This window comes from Abramis brama (genome assembly GCF_963993115.1).
Source record: "Abramis brama genome assembly, chromosome: 19".
NCBI lineage: Eukaryota > Metazoa > Chordata > Actinopteri > Cypriniformes > Leuciscidae > Abramis > Abramis brama.
In genome coordinates, this window is record NC_139981.1 from 10,355,467 (window position 1) to 10,374,424 (window position 18,958).

At 38.9% G+C, this 18,958-nt stretch overlaps 1 protein-coding gene across 1 annotated transcript; it reads left to right on the forward strand.

Annotated features, from left to right (window-relative positions):
- Positions 1 to 16,049: 16,049 nt before the first annotated feature.
- six3a (SIX homeobox 3a) lies at positions 16,050 to 18,646 on the forward strand. Its single transcript, XM_084093038.1, is given in 3 exon segments — positions 16,050 to 16,857; positions 18,348 to 18,475; positions 18,478 to 18,646. Coding segments are annotated over 3 exon segments (864 nt in total). The 5' UTR covers positions 16,050 to 16,165; the 3' UTR covers positions 18,522 to 18,646.
- The last annotated feature ends 312 nt before the right edge of the window (positions 18,647 to 18,958 follow it).

The window sequence follows — 18,958 nt, forward strand, 5'->3', positions numbered from 1 at the left end:
ACAAATGAGTGTGTATGCTTGTTCTTATGTCATGTACTGCAACCTTCATCAATCTCAAAACACAGGACACCATTTCTATCCACACCACCTTTACAGCAGAGCCTCACTTCACTGGCAGAGGAATAAATGGAAAAAGCAGTAGTATCTTGATCACACGCTGCACAGACTCACACACACACACACACGTTGTGCGCACAGCTCCAGTCAGGTCTGTGAAAAGCGTGCTCAAGACTGCAGCTGGTGGCACAAAAGGCGGCGATGCAGGGAAGTGACACCTCCTGTCACCACGGTGACCCTGCTTGACTCACGCCTGACAACCCCATCCAGCAGACCTGCTGATAAAGCACTCTCTGGCTCTCTCTCTCTTTCTCTCTCTCAGCCCCCCCTTCATGCCTGCGACCTGATCCTGCGCGAAGGGCTTAAGGAAAGCAAGGCTAGGAACGAACATCGTGAGAGACAGAGATATAGCAAGGGGGTGTGCGGAATGGAGTGTGATAGGGAGAAAGCAGTTGTAGAGGGAGGAACCGAGGCACGGGACGGACCGGGAAAGAGAGGGAGGGAGCGCTCAGGTTAGATCTGAGTGCGAGTGACATTGCATCAACTCACTATCACATCTCCTCCACGCTGGTGTCCATCAGCTGTCCACCCCGCTAACGTCCTTGACACACAAACACTCCACAGGCCTGTTACATATACACGTATACACACCGCTGTTTGAAGCTCATCTCTGGCCTGTCATCTACCCTGCAAAAGAGGTGACAAAAAAGGATGTCATCAAAATGTGCAGCGGGTTCTTACGCTAGGTCAATCTGACGGTGCAAAGATAATGTTTTGAGCAGCCCGCCCCCCTCAGCGCCCTCCTCCCCCCGGCACAAACAAACACACAGCCTGCACCTAACCCATCAATATGTATGCAAAACGGGAGAGCACCTCCATGAGTGCTTTGATTTGCATGTAATAAATAAATGAAAAGAACCGGCGAGTTTTACTCCACCACAATCTGCAGACAGAGGCGATGACGGAGGTGAGATGGGTGAAATCATGTAATAGTCATGGAGGTTAAGAGAACATGAAAATTAGATTGTGTAGGCCTATTGTTTAATGCTTGCAATAAATAATGGAAATAAATAAAATAAAAAAACACCCGAGACTTCCGTCCCTCCGTGCCGTAATGAATTTCAAATACGTTATTCACTTCAGGAATAAGTGGCTGGCACGCAGTCCTTACAGCTGGTTTGTTGAGATAATTGATTTTCAAATAGTCTGAAGATGCGCGAGGCGGGCGATGACAGACGCTACGGAGGCCGCCGGTGACGAGCGCGCCAATTCTGTGAGTTGTATCGGTTTAATTAGAACAGCAACTGGCCTTCGACACGGCCTCTTCCCCACGTAAATTAAAACAGCCCAGTGATTTACCAGGGACGATGATTTTTTCATGTCGTAGCGTGTCTCTTCTCTGGTGTTAGGCTACTCGACGCACTGCTGTTTCCTGTCGCTTTTTTCCTCCAGCATTCCGTCGACGTGTAGTTCTGTCACAGATAACTACAGGGAAAACACTGCTGGCTGGCGAAATGAATGGGCGGCATTACCTGCTTAAATTTGAATTGACAATGTAATTTGTACGTTTTCTGTTTCATTTACACAATCGGCCCGCGGACATCAATGCGCGCTCGCCGACATTACCGTCATTAGTGGAGAAAATGATAGCAATGATGTTATGTGCTGGTTACATGCTGATAAAAAAGCTGATCATGTTACAGAGGGCTTTAAAGCTGATTCTTTACCCTTCTTGTTGATCTTAGCTAAAGTGTCATGTTGTCAGATTATCATTCATATGGCTAATGTCTCCCTGTGATGAAGTATGATGTCAGTCAGGCTCCAGGCAGGCCCTAAGGCCTTGCTCCAACAGGCTGGGTTTAGAAGGTAATCGCAATAGCCAATTTCATGCCTTCTCATTAGTGTCTGTGTAAACTGGAGACAGATGAAACTCAATCCTTGGCCTTTGTGCATTAAGAAATGCTAAAAGCAGAACACCCTTCTTTGCCCAGGCACGTCGGCTTCTTATTCAGGATGCACACAAACACAAGGCTTTTTTAATTTCCTCAATTCAGGGCACCTATGTATGTCAAAATATCAGTGAAACCCTCACACTCTTGGCACTCGAATGTGTGCACACTGCACAGGCTCAGATCAACTTTTGTAAACACACACATGCACACGACCCATGTCCGGACTTGGTTTGTGATTCAGATTGACAGCTCTAGCAGGAAACATGCAGTTAATATGCCCTGGGAACCTATGTGTGATTGTGTGTGTGTGTGTGTGTGTGTGTGTGTTGTCATTTTCACCTCACATTCCAAGTCGGATTAAGCACAAAGCATTCTTCTGTGTCATAAAGAAGATTTTCAAATGCTATTTATGCTCATAATTCACATGTATTTTGCATACTTAACATTGTCTGGGTCGATAAGCTGTTGTCGGGACGGATTCTCAAGTTATCTGCCCGTATAACACAATCTCCAAAAGAATAAGGTGGAGACAATGAAGGTCTTAAAGTTTTTTTTTAAACATCTCATCATCGTTATCTTTTAAGGCATTAATGAAGATTTGTACTGATTATTACCCTGATAATCCTTTGATCTTGGTGTTGTATTACAACTGACAGCATTCATTCTTGTGTCACCATCTCTACACTATAATTTATCTGCAGCCTATCAGTTGTGCGTGAGAAAGACAGGATATCCCAGTTCGGGACTTTCTTTTGGTTTCTGACACTTGCATTCTCTATTTCTTTCAGTTATTCAGAAAGGTTCAAAAGCAGCAAATCAGCATATTATAATGATTTCTGAAGGATCATGTGACACTGAAGACTGGAGTCAAAAATTAGCTTTGTCATCACAGGAATAAATTACATTTTAAAATATATTAAAATAGAAAACAGTAATTTTAAATTGTAATAACATTTCAAAATATTACTGTTTTTACTGTATTTTTTATCCAATAAATGCGGCCGCGGTGAGCATAAGAGACTTCTTTCAAAAACATAAAAAATCGTACTAACCATAAATATAATAAACAATACATTAAATGTCTTCTATTTCATCAACTCTGCCATCCAATTTTCCACATTTTTTTGTGCCCCAGCCAATGCATTAACAGCTAATTTGTTTGACCCCGTTGTAATGAAGTACTCCTGAAGTTAAAGAGAAACGATAATTCCATAATGTTGCTATTGCAGCATCTGCTTTAGAACAGCAGGACGCCAATAGCTCAGCCCTGCTGCCCTACATCATCAGACCATAGGGGATTTCATATTATCTTGCATGGCTCTAAATGAATTCTGCTTTTCCCTCCAAGTTCAAGATGAAGAATTAATTATGTGCTCCTTGAAGTAAAATTAAAGAATAATGATTACTGCATGTCCTCTTGTTTAAAGCAAGGCATCATTGATGGCAGAGAAGTGCTACAGTCACTGACACTATTAGCACAAATTATTTCATAGAAATCTTATCTCGCTGCTGTTCTCCACCCTCATTGTAGACCTGGTGCTTTTGTCTGGTATTAAATTAATTAGGTATGATAAAAAAAAAAATAAAAAAAAAAAAAACATTCAAAAGGAGCATAGCTGCAATGATAATGCACAATGATTAGGCTACACTGTTCTGTAATGTAATGGTGCTTTGTCCCAGGCAAATGGTTTATTCAGAGGTGTGCACTGATAAGGCAGTGACTCCATGGCAGTTTATTTTCATGGCATGATATCATAACGGTGAGAGATTTTTAGACACAGTGCTCTGTCAACAGTAACTCAGCGTCAAGGGAGTTTACTGAAAGGAGAAAAATCATTCTTATTTTTTTTCTAACACGGAAAAGCACTTTTCAGTCAGGCTGCCAGTGGACAAGCACTACTGAGAGTGGCTTGCACATTCCAAATAGCCTGTCCACTCCCTCGGTGACAGTAGTTGTGTCTTGTGTGTGTGTGTGTGTTACACAGCCCTTGTGACACCGACAACAACCTCTTCACGACTTTGATCCCTCAACGTAAGTGCATCTATGTTGTGCTGTGCATCTTCTACATCCAATCACTATAAGATTCTCTACTTTTCTCTATAAAATGTCTGCGCTCTCAGATACTTACACTCACTCTTCTAATGGGCATATTTACAGTACTCACACTACAGTACCACCTCTCTCCCCATCAGCACCACCTTGAGGTTGAGAATAAGAGTCACAACTCCAGGACCTACACCCAGACGGCCTTTAGGAGACACTTAATCAGCCATCTTGTACCTGAATGTGGAGAAAAAGAGTTATTACTGTGGAAAGCTTTCTGACACTAAAGGTCATCTCCATTCAGAAGCCTCTGTGTCCAAGCTATGTCCTCACGAATACATGTTCTGATCTTCAGTGGGAAGACTATCAAAAAAATTGAAAACTGAGTTCATAATTGGTAGGAACATGTGAAAATTAATTAATGATTTTTGTGACAACACTCTCTCTCTCTCTCTCTCTTTTTTTTGTTGATTTGGTGATAAATATTTTCATGTACATCACATCACCAATGATAATGCAGAAAATACTTTTGTTTATTGCTTGTATACAGTGTTTACATAAATCAAACAGCAGATCCAATTTGACAAGGTAGTACAGACAAGCTGCAATTAAAAATCCAATTTGTCATTCAATCAGAAACTAAAATTTCTACTAGATACATCACTGTAAAAAAAAAAGTACAATCAACTTGGATGTTTATGTCATTTCAACTTAAATTACATTAAACTGACTTAAAACAAATTAGTTGAGTCTTGTGTATCAAAATAGTTGCAAATTACATAACTTATTTTGATGAGTTAAGGCAACGTAAAAACATATGTTGTCATAACTTTTCGATCATATCATTTTTTACAGTGATGTAATGTGCACAGTGTTGGCAGTAAACACGTATACGAGTCACACAGAGTTTGAAAAACACTGGACTCTTGTCCTTTCTGTGCGACCATTATGTAGAGTTCCTTAAAAGTTATGGCATGAGTCTTTGAAACAAGAGACGAATACAATTAGCTTCCCTGTAGATAATAAATGTATAACCAAGCAGAGAAGATTTTTCCTCCAGTGTCTTGACTTTTAAAAGCAGTCTATCTGTTTCACGGCGGTGGAGTTCCGAACAGAATAACGTGTAATTAATGTTGGGATGTGGCCCTGGGGAGCTTGGAAATGTGGGAAGAGGAGAGAGGAGGGAGAGGAGTCACAGAGATTTCTGATTACCTGACAAGTTGGGGCCGGAAAGGCTACACTTAGCCCATTAAAGATTTTCCAGCGTGACATTTGAGAGCAGCTGCCGCACCGTGCGCCACCTCGCCATTTCCCCATTCGCTGGGCATCAATTTAGAGAGAGAAAGAGGGAGAAAAAGAAAGAGCAAACGAGAGAAAGAGAGGCCACCAGGCAGACACTGGCACAAATGGATTTCATTCACCAAGGTGAACTGTACTTGGCTGATAAATGCACTTCCTTGAATGTCAGCAAATGTCATTTGTGAAGCCTTTTACTGTTGCTTTAATAGCTTCCCCAAACTTACAAAGAAATGAAAATAGAATGACAGAGAGAGAGGGAGAAGAGAGAGAGATAGAGAGGGTTTGGCTGTTGTCACTTCCACATGATTAAGCAATAAGACATTTGAGAAGTCCCAACAAGAAAGTGGTTAAACTTGCTGGATAATGCCTCCACAATTAAGTGTTAGACTGAGTTTCTTGCTTTGAGCTGAAGCTTTGGACAACAGCTTAAATCCAGTTACTAATCAAATCATAGATCAACTTTTGTTTTTAATAACGTTCAGCAACACACAAAAAAAGTCTTTCTGTGTCATTTCATTTTTAAAATGTGGCAGCAAGAGTAAAGGTTTGCCAAAAATTAAATGCTTAATACAGAATCTTCCTTGATTTAGAAACAATTTGTATCAATACTCACACCGTGGAATTTACAGTTGTCCTTTTTTAAAATGTCAAAGGTTTCAAATTATCTAGAATTAATTCCTCTATATAAATTAGAATGTATAAATCTGTCTCTGACTCTGATGATTTAGGAATCCGGGTTGTAGCCTGGGCAACCTCACTCTGGCCCAATCCACAAAGCCCACATGGCTGTGATAATCCCCATTTCCAGTAGTTGCTAAGGTTACAAATTACCTTTGGTACTCTTAACCGGCTCCTCTGTGACACTCTACTAATCCTTTTATGGAATTTCATTTAGGATTTACACTTTAGATACAGGATTACACAGCACTACATTTTGTTATTGTTCACATCGTCCAGTGGAGTCATGTAGCACATTCCAGCCTCATTTATTTACAGCTCAGGTACTGGTCACAATTTCAGTGTCAGTTGGTTGAATTTTAATAGCTCACTATGTTTTATTCAAGGATCTATTCTATTACAGAGAAGTGTGAAAAGTTACCTTCCACTGCACTTTTAGACTCACTTCACACACAAAAACACACACACACACACACACACACACACACACACACACACACACACACACGCACACATATATATATAATCTGTAATGACAAACTCCATTTTTTAGCATCATTACTCCAGTCTTCAGTGTCACACAATCCTTCAGAAATCATTCTAATATGCTGATTTGGCACTCAATTCTTCTTATTCTTCTTATTGAAAATGGTTGTGCTGAGTTGCATAAAGTGTGGATGTTTTTGTTTGTTTTTTCAGGATTCTTTGATGAACACTTTTGTATCATTATAAATGTCTTTAATGTCATTTTCATCAATTTAAATGTGGCCTTGCTGAATAATAAAAAAGATGGCATCCAGCAGTGTAATAATATAAACATATATTATTATTCTGAAGATTTCTTAACAAAAACAGTGCACAACAGTATAATATTTATTTTAGGTATAGGCATGTACATTACATGTTACACCACCTGATAGCAGTACTTAGAGATGAGGAGAATGAAAAGTTGGAAAGAGAGAGAGAGAGAGAGAGAGAAAGAGAGAGAGAGAGAGAGAGAGAGAGAGAGAGAGAGAGAGAGATGTGAGCTCTAATGATGTTCAGTTTGTTTGTGATGCTCTGCAGATAGATCTAATGAGGCTAATGGAGGCAATATCAACACATGCAAACCCACACACACACAGAGAGAGAGAGAGAGAGAGAGAGAGAGAGAGAGAGAGAGAGAGAGGGAGGGAGGGAGGGAAGGAGAGAGAGAAACAAAACTAAAAAGTGCTAAGAGCCTCAAGTCATGTTGTAGAATATGAGGACATAACAATATTTCCCTCCCCTTCTGTCTCTTTATCTCATACACTCACAGTCGCTCTCACATACACTCTCACACTCACACACAGCTAGCAGCTCAGTCATCCGAGTAGTGACAGGCTGACAAACAATGTTATTGTTCTGATGGGTCAAATACTGCAAGCTCCTCAGTAATATGAACCATAGCTTTCAAAGACAACATAGATATCTCAGTGCAATGTAGAGAATGGTTGAAAGGAGTAGCTATATGTACAACTGATCATTTGCCATGATTTGAAAGATCATGAAATATACTTCATTATGAAATTCAAAGTCCATTTTTACATTAACATATAACAACCATACAGTATAGGCCTACAATTGGTCAGTTTAAATATATATTGTTTGTTTTATTTATAGCTGTGCACAGTCATTCATAACATCACAGCATTCTTTTAAATTATTCGTCAGAATACTTTTAAATAAAGATAATGTATTTATTCCTGTAGCTAATTTATGTTTTGTGTTGGCTATTATCAACGACCCAATCAACGTTTTATAGCACATTTACTTTCATTTGAAAGGTAGCCTACTTTCATTATCGATACCTTTGGTTAAATAGCCTACTGCTGGAAGACTGAGCAAATAGGCTATTTTTCGCACAAAAGCAAAAACTCGGAAATAGGCAGAACAGAAGTACAAGGATTTTCTGGGTTATTGCAGACAAAAATAGACAGACAAAAGAATTCACTTTAGTTCGAGGACGGGTGTTTGCTTTCACAAAAGACAAGACCATACCGTGCAGTTTATGACGTCGCAATATTATTTGTGTTCCTGTTTTGGTCAATGTTGTAAACCTATAAAAACAAACAGGGGTGCGAGCCGGTGAGCGCAGCGCTGCTGGGCAGGACACATCCTTTTTTAGGAAGGAAAAGGATTTGGCGGAGAGAGCAAACAAAGATATCAACATTTTCTTTAACCCCGCCGTGAACCACAGACCTGCAGGACAATATGATAGGACAACCTCCCAATAACTTCCCATTACCTCTGCGCGACATTTTGCCTTTAGATTCACCTTGTGTGCGCGAGCACATGCATATTTGTCGCGTTCACAGCAAACAGTCTGAGAATCCTTGCAATAAGGCCTAAACTAAACAATAATCACCCTGCTATTATTCTGGCAAATGAGACTAGGCTACTACCCATGAAATCGAAAAATGAAGAGAATTATTTAGATGATTTGGGGTTTAGTTTGTAGGCCTATATTTGTCTAGCTGAATTGCAGGTCATAAATCAATATATAGTCGTATTTGAGCAAATAGTCTGAGATAATGCTTCAGCGGTGGATGTGATGACCATCTCAGCAATTGAAAGACCGAGGGCAGGGCTACAGGTTACAGCTGTCAGTCATTAATTTTTCATCTGGCCACGGGATAATGCGTCGCGCACTGGCTCAGTCATTCAATCATAAACATTTTTAAGACGTTTTGACATCTGCTTGAGTAGGCTATATCCTAATAATTTCATTAAGTGATCTAATTAAAAATACATATGCGTTAATCTGAAAAAAAAAAAAGTGATCAAGTAGGCCTACCTTAAAGGGGCGGTAAAAATGAACGTTTCAGACTGGCATCTTGTGTTTCAAGATTTCGCCAGAACAACATGTTGTCCAAACATTGAGTTTTTTTCCCAGTCAACTCTAATATCGATCAACTCTGGAAGTGGATGCTATCCAAACACAAGGGAAACATTGTCAGTGGGTGCAATGGACAACTTCCCAAAGGAAATCAAATTTCATTGTGAATTGAAAAGTCATAAATAAGTCACAGATTTACATTTACATTTGACTATAAACCCCTGGATGAAGCCTTTGCCTCTAGCTTCACTTTATAACATTATACATTCACATAAAATCTACAAATAATTAATGCTGTTGAAAGAAATGTGTTACGGTTATGAAAGTATCATTTTATATCAGACAATGTAGGCTAAAGGTTTCATTAATAGGTGAGAAACAGAGTTTAATAACAAACATAACATCCTGTAATTTTCCTTATCTTCTCCAAATTACATTAATTAAATAGAATGACCATTTGTAAGTAATATAAATGTAAAAAAATAAACAACAAGATCAGAAATTGATTCTTTCGTTTCCTCGTTGATCTGTTAATAGGCTATCAAGACTAAGTAAAATACGTCAAAAAAAAAAAAAAACTTAAGAGAGTTCTTGGTTACTTCCTGTCATTATCCCGTTAAAAAATCAGCAGTTCACATGTTCAAAATCTCAAAATTTCTCTTCTTTTTTTTTCTTTAGCTCTTCGTTAGATACACTAGGCCTATAGGCCTGTCTGGGCCTACCTGTTGATATTTCGCGCGTCTCCTCAAAGTAGCGCCTTGTACCTGTCACAGCGATGTTGCTTATTGCATCTCCTGTAGCAATACAGACGTCTTCTATTGATCTCTGTGGTCAAACCCTTCTTTAGACAGAAATCCTATTCGACAGATGCTTTTCACCCATGAAAAACAAGTCCTAGATGCTACACTTTCAGTCACAGCCAAGTAATCAGGCCTAAAAAACTCGATGACTCTATTCCCCTCCTTGACTTAAACCTCTGACATGGTATATTTAAATTGCTCAAATAAATGAAAGGGAAACATTTTATAAGGAATTGCCCAAGTGCAACCCAAAATCTGACCAATCAATAATAAATATTTTGAGTATTTTTGAGAATAAATATGAGCGAGTTGGAAATACAGTTGATATCAGAGATACGCAGAGTTTAATACATGTTTACCAAAGAACTTCCTAACCTTTACAAATGAGAGATTTTGTAGATCAGCACAGGTCACGCAGACACATAAGCCAATGTTTTTAGCTTTTTTTTTTTTAGCTTTTATTGTTTAACCAGCCAGCATTAATCACTGATGAAACAGTTTTAATGGTAAAATGATAAAATACATGAATACACATTACATGATGCCAATACAAAAAATTAAGAACGAGCACCCTTATTAAACATATCATTCAATACATAAGCTAAAACATTCAAATGTGTCTCAAGTCAAATTCCAGAAAAAAAATACCTGATGTGTGCAAAACAAAATGCAATTATTACTTCATTCTCGACAACAGGTACAAAAACACGTCAAGCCACAATAGCAGGGCTTGTCCTATTTAAATATGCTGGTTTCACTCGTGTAATTTTTCAGTCACTTGACTTCCCTGTCAAATGAAGGACGAAGAAAAGGCTTATGTTAAACAGCAGTTTAGGCGGAGCAGAGAAAGGCAGGTTGCATTTTGCACTTTTCCATCAAAAGTTGCACTTTAGTACATTATGAGTCATATACATTCACATAAAATAAAAATAATTAATTATATTAAAAAAACAAGTCGATATGCAAATTTAAAAAAAAAAAAAACTATGGACATCTTTATCGCGGTATTTGATCAACATTTTATGTAGTGTATTATTATGCCAAATAATGTAGGCATTAATTATTTCAGTTTCCCTCGAATTCATATTTGAAAATCCTGCACGTCTATTGTTAGACCGTAAACAACATTGTATATCTCAATGTTTTTTTCCATCCATCACTCTACTTTAGATGTATTGATGCCATTTCCAATCCAACGTATGTTGATAAATGTTGAGAAGGAAAAATACACAAATTTAATTTTAAAGACAAATTAAATAATTTAATTACTCATTAAGAATGAATTAAAGTGAAAAATCTTCTAATGTCCCACCCAAATTTGGGTCTCATTTTCCAACATGCTCAAATTGAATCATTATAGCATGAATGACTGAGGGAGAATGGACGAAGAGATTGAGCACAATTCATGAATGGGTCTGCCCTTTCAGCTGTAGCTCAACTGAGGCGCTAATAATTTGCCCATGTTGACGATTTGCTCCAGATTGGATTGTCTTACTAGGCACAGACCCGTGTTTCACTTTCTGCCCATTTAAAAGCTCTAATAGAAAACTCCCCGTAGACGCAAAGTGACAGATTGCCAGCGTTTATGAATTATTGTCGGGTTGCCCCGGGTCGTTATGACAGCGGCTTCAATGGTTATATCGTGTCACTTTGCACCTGATCAAGATTGACAAAACAACTGATAGGGCTACCAATACGAAACGCAAAAGAAGACCATATACCTCGCCCGAGTGAATGACAACAGGATGTTTGAAAATGTAGGCTAATAGGCTATAACCACGTCGAATAGGCTACTTAGACTACTTAGACTACTTATTAAACCAATTTTATGTAAAACATTAAATCGACAACTCTTCAAGTTTCTCTCATGTTTTAAAAACAATTATTTCGTTAATTCGAGAAATTCAAGTTTCACATCAAAACTTGTATGAATCTAAAAGAACCAAAAGGCAATATGCAGTCAGTCTTAATGCATGCTTTAATTTGTGTAATTAGCAGCACACTGTTTTAAAATAGTTAAACGTTTTTTTTTGTTTTTTTTTTACTTATTCTGTTAATTTATTGTTAATGTCAGTGAATGTACAGTTTTGTAAAATCATTAACATGATGCATCTAACTTTGCATGCCTCACAACAGTGTAGTATAGTAAAACTCAAATAGCACATTTAGAATACATGTTAATAAAGAAATTCAGTCCAGTCGTCATACTACATTGTATAATCATCATCACTATTGTTTATATTATTAGTAATCTAGTATTTTAAATAACTGAATGCATTCCGTTTTAGACACTATTAAACATTTGCATCAAGATTAGTCTATAAACGCCATGTTGCACATGCAACAATTGGACAAAAAATATCCCTAAATATCAAACCATTGTGGAAAAATGTGTAGATTGTAGTGGACAATCCTAAAGAAGTACGCTGTAGCCTACTTAGTAGTATGTGCATGGTTTGTACATTTATCGCGAGGAGGGGGCTAGAAGAATTATTGTATCACTCACAGGCTCTAGATATGATGAAATCCTACGAGGTCCTGAAATTAACATAATCAATTAAAGCACAATAGAACGGATACAACGTAGCTATTTTATATGAACATCTCCGTAACTCCCCCTCGACCCCCCAAAATACAGTGCTCGTCCTCACCACCCACACCACATAGCCTATGGATGTGGGCCAAGCCAAAGCTCTGAGAGAAACCGGAAGAAAGAGGGCCTGCAGTTCCAGGCGTCCGGCTCCATTCACCAGCGAAACCTCCAATGGCTTCATTAGAAGTAACGAGTTGACACAAGGTAAATCTAACATTGAAGCGCCATTCACTTGGTTTGCAGAGAACCCTCATTAAATGTCGCTAACAAGCCGTGCAAATGCAGTGATTGGACAGCTCCCGTATTACTCCGCAGACCTAGCAGGATGCCCACTTAATGAGACCACACAAAAAAAAAGAGGGGAGGGGGCATCTCTGTTGAAAATGCTGCTCGCATTTCGCCCCCCTCCCCCAGCGAAAAAAAAAAAGAAAAAAAAAAAAAGAATGATATCAAACATATCATCGAGGTTTCAGGAACTCATAGCCTACCTACAAACTACAAATAATCTATACTAGCCAATGCAACTAAATGATAAAAAAAAGAAGATCAATTAATCATAGAGAATTTCATAAAGAGAGTTTTATGATCAGCATGAAATTACAAATGACCCAATTTCCTTTTCCAAATATCAAATATTTGTCACACTAAACATTTTCCCTGAATTGTATCTTGGCTACCTACATAAGTAGGTGTGACATCGTAGCCAGAGGTAATAAAACGCTTCCATTGTACTACAACCTACATTTAACAAGCCAAGCGGATTCAAAATACAGCCGAGGTTAAGACCCTGAGCTGAGAATAGAAAGGGGCATTTGCGCCCCGTTACGACGGCCCCACAATGCTGCAAGCTGCACTTGTCTTGCATGATTCACGGAGTGGAGAGCAACGTCCCAGCAGAGGATGACAACTTCAAGAGCGATAAACTGGGAATATGAGCGGTAGCCTACTGAACGATGCTTGTTTAATCTATCGCCTTCGCTTTATAATCTGTTGGTGTTTTTTACGAAGCCCTAAACACTTAAGAATTTGACCAACTCTCTGGTGAGTCTCAGAACAATTAGCTATTTTTAAGAAAGGTCATATTAAAACTTACGTACACACTTGTGCATGCAACACAGACATCACAGCCACATTCAAATCAAGTCCATTTTGGTTGGTAGCCTACTATTGCGGTATAGCACCAGAAAACAGCAATAGATCACTTATAAATTATCGAAAGAAAAAAGAGACGAAAGAGACGTGACTTAAGGGAAGAGTGAGCAATGGATAAAAAAAATCGATGGAGTTACAAATCAAGTTTTACAACCCATAAGTTACTTTAAGACAAGAAAAAATAAATACAAATAAAAACAGAAAGACTCAAACCACCGCTCCCGAGAAGATTCTCTTTCTGCAGCCGTCGCATGGAGATTGATTTCCTGTTTGGCAATGTTTAATGATGACCTGAGTGGATGTAAAAACAGAATAAATGTTTAAAATGAAATAAAACCTTTAACCGGAGAAGGCAGTGTCCCGTGCCCTTTCCTCCTCAAACATTTGCATGCAAGTCCCCGACTCACCACACAATGCTAAAATTACTCATGCATGTTAACCGCGTAGTTGCCAACATTGGTGAGAGGATGGGAGGACACATTTTCGTGTGATAAGAAGTGAGAGCAAGTTTGATCGAGAGTGAAGAAATGGTTTGCTTACCTTCTCATACGACCGAGCTCTTCTCAGTGATCTCTGGCATGCTGTGACGACACGTACGTAGCTTTATTAAAGCTATGGCTCTTTCAGGGAGACATGTGATCGCCGAAATTACGTGTTAAGTTTCAAACCCCTGATGTCACTTCACTTACAAACACTGAAACTAGAAACATGCTTAAATAATTGTTCAGCTGCGAAATAATCCACTGTCTGTTACATTCTTATATCATGGTCTTTGTCAGTATTAAAAAAGACAGAGCTAAACGTTCATCGGTATTGAGGACTTGCTCCCCGCTGATTTTGGCATAGTACAGAGCAATGAAAGCTAAAGGGGATAAACAGACGATTAAACAAGGTGAATGAAGTTATTTGGGATGCTAATGACTTGCTTAATGAAAACAAAGGCTATGTTAAACAAAGTGATTTTACGGCAACTTGGCACGTTCTTTCTGTTTTTATGCCATTTCCACTAAATCTCTCTTTCCAAATCACATTTGAACCGTGCCATGCAAAAACTGATTTCGACGCGACGGACCTTGTTTCGAATGGCACAATTAAGAGCTTTTCTAAATGTAAAACAGCTTGACCAAGTGGTTTTTAAAAAATACGGTCTACAATGAAATAACACAGGTTATTTCCAGTCCAAAAAGCTTTCCGAAGGGACCACTTCAAGTGCCACTTGGAGTTACTTCACTTAAGTTTCCTGTGACAGAAGAACAAACAGATTTGATCCTGGAGACACAACGTGACCCAATACTTCTATTAAGATCTCTTCCCCGCCCCTCATTCTGCTACACACACACACACGAGCTTGCAGCATTGTGAAAATGTGACAAGGGTGGCTAATAAAGTTAATGGAATAGGACTTAAAAATATTATCCCATTTACCTGTATAATTTGATAAGATGGAATTTAGTATCTGAAAGAGACATACAAGTTCTGAACACCTGAACAATTCAACAAATTGCTTTAAATTATGTCAGCATTAGCTAAATTAGAGAAAGTCTGGATACTGCGGCTTATGTTCTCATAATATGGTCATTGTTCTTTATCGAGTAGACGCGTAAATTTTTACACGAACTATAAGCACTGTCTAAATAGGCTATAATACAGCACAGCCTCTTTGATGCAAACCATGAAACCCACACCAACAAGCATTTGGAAGCCGAATCTCGTGGCATAGTTATAGATTATATCCTTCATTCTTGTAAAACAACCCGGTAAGTCCTTCTAATTTTTACAGCCTAAAAGTAGCGCACAATATTTGTATTATATAAGTATCTAGGCTAACTGCAAAATTATTATTATTTTTGAATAAAATAAAAATAAATGATCAATGATCACGTGCTTTTTTCCAACATGCATGGGCAACGGGCCAGTGTTTGGTCTCTGATCATAGCAAAGCATCAGTGGAGCCACAGGGACGTGCGTCCACTGCGGCTGTCACTGTGTGAGAATAGCATCGAAATGCGATCAAAATACAAAAACGATCCGGGAGTTTTCGGCGTGCGATAGCATATAGGCACAGGCACAGAGAACACATATGTCCATCCTTTTAGATTGCATGCTTTTACGGCTAATGCAGGCTACTTAGGCTATGGGTTAAGCGAGCCGGCGTAACATACATCCTCTCCAGCTTCATACGAGGCGCTAAAGAATGAAATAGCCTATCTGCACCCTGTCGTGGATTCCGTTTTAGCGCTTCATTTAAATTCCCGTGTCCGTGACTGTCATCCCGAAACCCCACCCCTGCCTTCTCTCCCTACATATCTTCTTAACTTTAACGAGCCTCGTTAAGATCACAATAATATTCCACCCTCTAATTGCTCATTCCATTCAACAAATAGGCGAGACTCTGCTTCGACTTCACACGAGTCAAGGGAAGGGAGGGTGCTGTTGAGATTGGAGTTCCTGATAACCCCCCGTGCGTGCAGCCGAAGTGGTGAAAGCCTCTACGTACTGGCTAATGATTGGCACGCTTGACAGTGATTGGCAGGGCTGCCATGACAACGCTACAACGACACCAAGAAGACCAATAGAAAAGCGAAACAAAATATTTCAATGCTACACTCACGGTGGATTTAGGGGGAGATATTATGAGGCTGGTGTCATTAGGCGATAGCTATTGAATCATTCAATCCGAATTCGTCGGTCTTTTTTTCCTTCGCAAATTTCATTCTCTCCCAGGTCATTTCCATGGTTTTCAGATCGCCTTTAGAGCTTTATCCCTCTCATTTCTTCCTGCCAAACTTTGCTGATCGCCCTTTGCTGTTGGCGAGCAGTGCGCCCAGCTCCAGGTCTCCCGAAGACTTGTCAATGTTTCAGCTACCAACCTTAAACTTCTCTCCAGAGCAAGTGGCGAGCGTCTGCGAGACGCTGGAGGAGACCGGGGACATCGAGCGGCTGGGTCGCTTCCTATGGTCGCTTCCAGTGGCGCCGGGTGCTTGCGAGGCGATCAACAAGCATGAATCCATCCTTCGTGCCCGGGCTGTGGTTGCCTTCCACACGGGCAATTTTCGTGATCTCTACCACATTTTGGAGAACCACAAGTTTACCAAGGACTCGCATGGTAAATTACAAGCGATGTGGCTAGAGGCTCACTATCAGGAGGCCGAGAAACTACGCGGGCGTCCCCTAGGACCGGTTGATAAGTACAGGGTGCGAAAGAAGTTTCCCCTGCCTAGAACCATCTGGGACGGTGAGCAGAAGACGCATTGTTTCAAAGAGCGAACGCGGAGTCTGTTGCGGGAGTGGTACCTTCAGGACCCCTACCCAAACCCAAGCAAGAAAAGGGAACTGGCTCAAGCCACTGGACTCACTCCTACACAGGTCGGAAATTGGTTTAAAAACCGGAGACAACGAGACAGGGCAGCGGCAGCAAAAAACAGGTCAGTCACGTCATGTTTACCTTTCAATGGAAATGTTCTTTCGTAATATTCGTAATATATTTTCATAAATTAACTGTTTGTGAAATTTGTGAACACAATGTATTGTGTAAGTAGCCTATAAAAAAACAGAATCAAATAGATTTAGAGACATACAAAAAAAATGAGGGAGAGAGAAAGACGACATTTTAGTTGTGCCATGTGCAAGATGTTTAGAAAGTTTTAACCAGAGCATAAAAGTAAATAGATCAATTGACATGTATCCTGTTTATTAAAGTGTGAAAAGGCAATGGATTTTTCCCCCCTCTGATTCATCGATAAAAACTGAAATATCTACAATAACACACCATAATCAAATGTGTATGTGCTTCACATCAAAGCTATTGTGTTCTGCTTACACTGTTAGAAAATAGTCTTTTTGTCGTTTTTAACACATAAAATATTTAAAATCTTGTTTTAAAAAAAACATTGCTAATAAATTCAAATTTTAGATACTAGAGATAACAATACAAATATGGATAAAGCCTACTTGGAGAAAACAAAAACAATTTACGTATAGCATCTGTGTTGCAATATTGGAAAAGTAAATCCCAAAGTAACTGTCAATGCAAAGTAATACTATAGAGAGTAGTTTATCAAATATTCTTAGACACAGACACGTTAAACAACATTATATTGTAAATACAAATATTTGTAACCTTGCGGACACACAACATTGAGAAATAAAGCATTATTAATTATTCTAGGGTCTAGTGTTTAGCCTATTATATTTGACACTGTGTGCAAATTATTAGGCTAAAATTTGACTACCCAATTTACTTCGTAATTACATTACACACAACACGGCGTAAATTATTTAGAGTGAGTTTTATTTATAGATGATTCAGCCTAGTCGAATTATTTTTCTTCCTAAACACTAAGTAGTAAGCTACTATGTGTCTTGGGAATAAAAAAGCAGCAGAAACTAAGTCCACACTTTGACTGGTGTAACTGATTTATATTATTTAATAGATAAATCTACAAATTGACTGGATGACCACACATCGCTAATAGAAGCAAGAACTATTACTTTTTTTGTTGTCATACAGCACACTAACATCTCAAATCTTTAACTGACGTCACCTAATTTTAACATAGAAACATGCAAATAAAAACAATACTTATTTGTATCATTACAAGATTAAAATATCCTGAGAAGTCAATCAAATCTCGAGGATAGATTATAAATCTGCTTTTGGTATGTAGACTTAATCCTTGTAGCAGCAGGGCTCTATGTAATTGTATAGCTGTAGCATCTACTTTATCAAGCAAGCAAATGTTTAGAGTTATTAGAGTTCTATTTTTTATTTTATTTTATTAATCTATATCATTTTAAATGTTTAATAGGCCTATTGTAGCATTACATGAAAATTGAAGCGCGTTTTTCAGTGGAAAAAATGGCCTACAACTTTTCTATTCTAATGGCATTCCATTCTTTTACTTTTCTGCTATAGGCTCCAGCATCAAGGAATAGGGCAGAATGGCATGCGGTCCCTTTCGGAATCCGGCTGCACTCCACGCAGTTCTGCGGAGTCGCCATCGACTGCAGCGAGTCCAACGACCAGTGTCTCCAGTATGACAGAGCGAGTCGACACGGGCACGTCGATTCTTTCAGTAACATCAAGTGACTCGGAATGCGACGTATGATACGCAAACAGAGAAATATATACAGGAGAATGGACCTGAATAAACTCTATTAATTATCGGGGAAGATGAAAAAGGACCAATTGATATTACTATTATATAAAAACAAACAAACAAACAAAAAAAAACATAAAAGCACGTGTTTTTCAAGCGCTTTCAATGGACCCCACACCTTTCCCCCACCCCATCACTTGCATGATATATATATATCTAAATATATATTTTTTCTTTTAATTCTTTTTTTTTTTTTTTTTGTATATGGGGAAATGCCCTACGTTTATTATGTCTACCAGGACCACCGTGAAGAGGGAATTACCAGAAACCGGTGTCCATCGCCTTTTTTTTCTGTTTTAGTCCGAGCGACGACGAGCAGCCAGGATGCAATCCTCTTTTCCTTTATGTTCATCAGACAATCATTTGA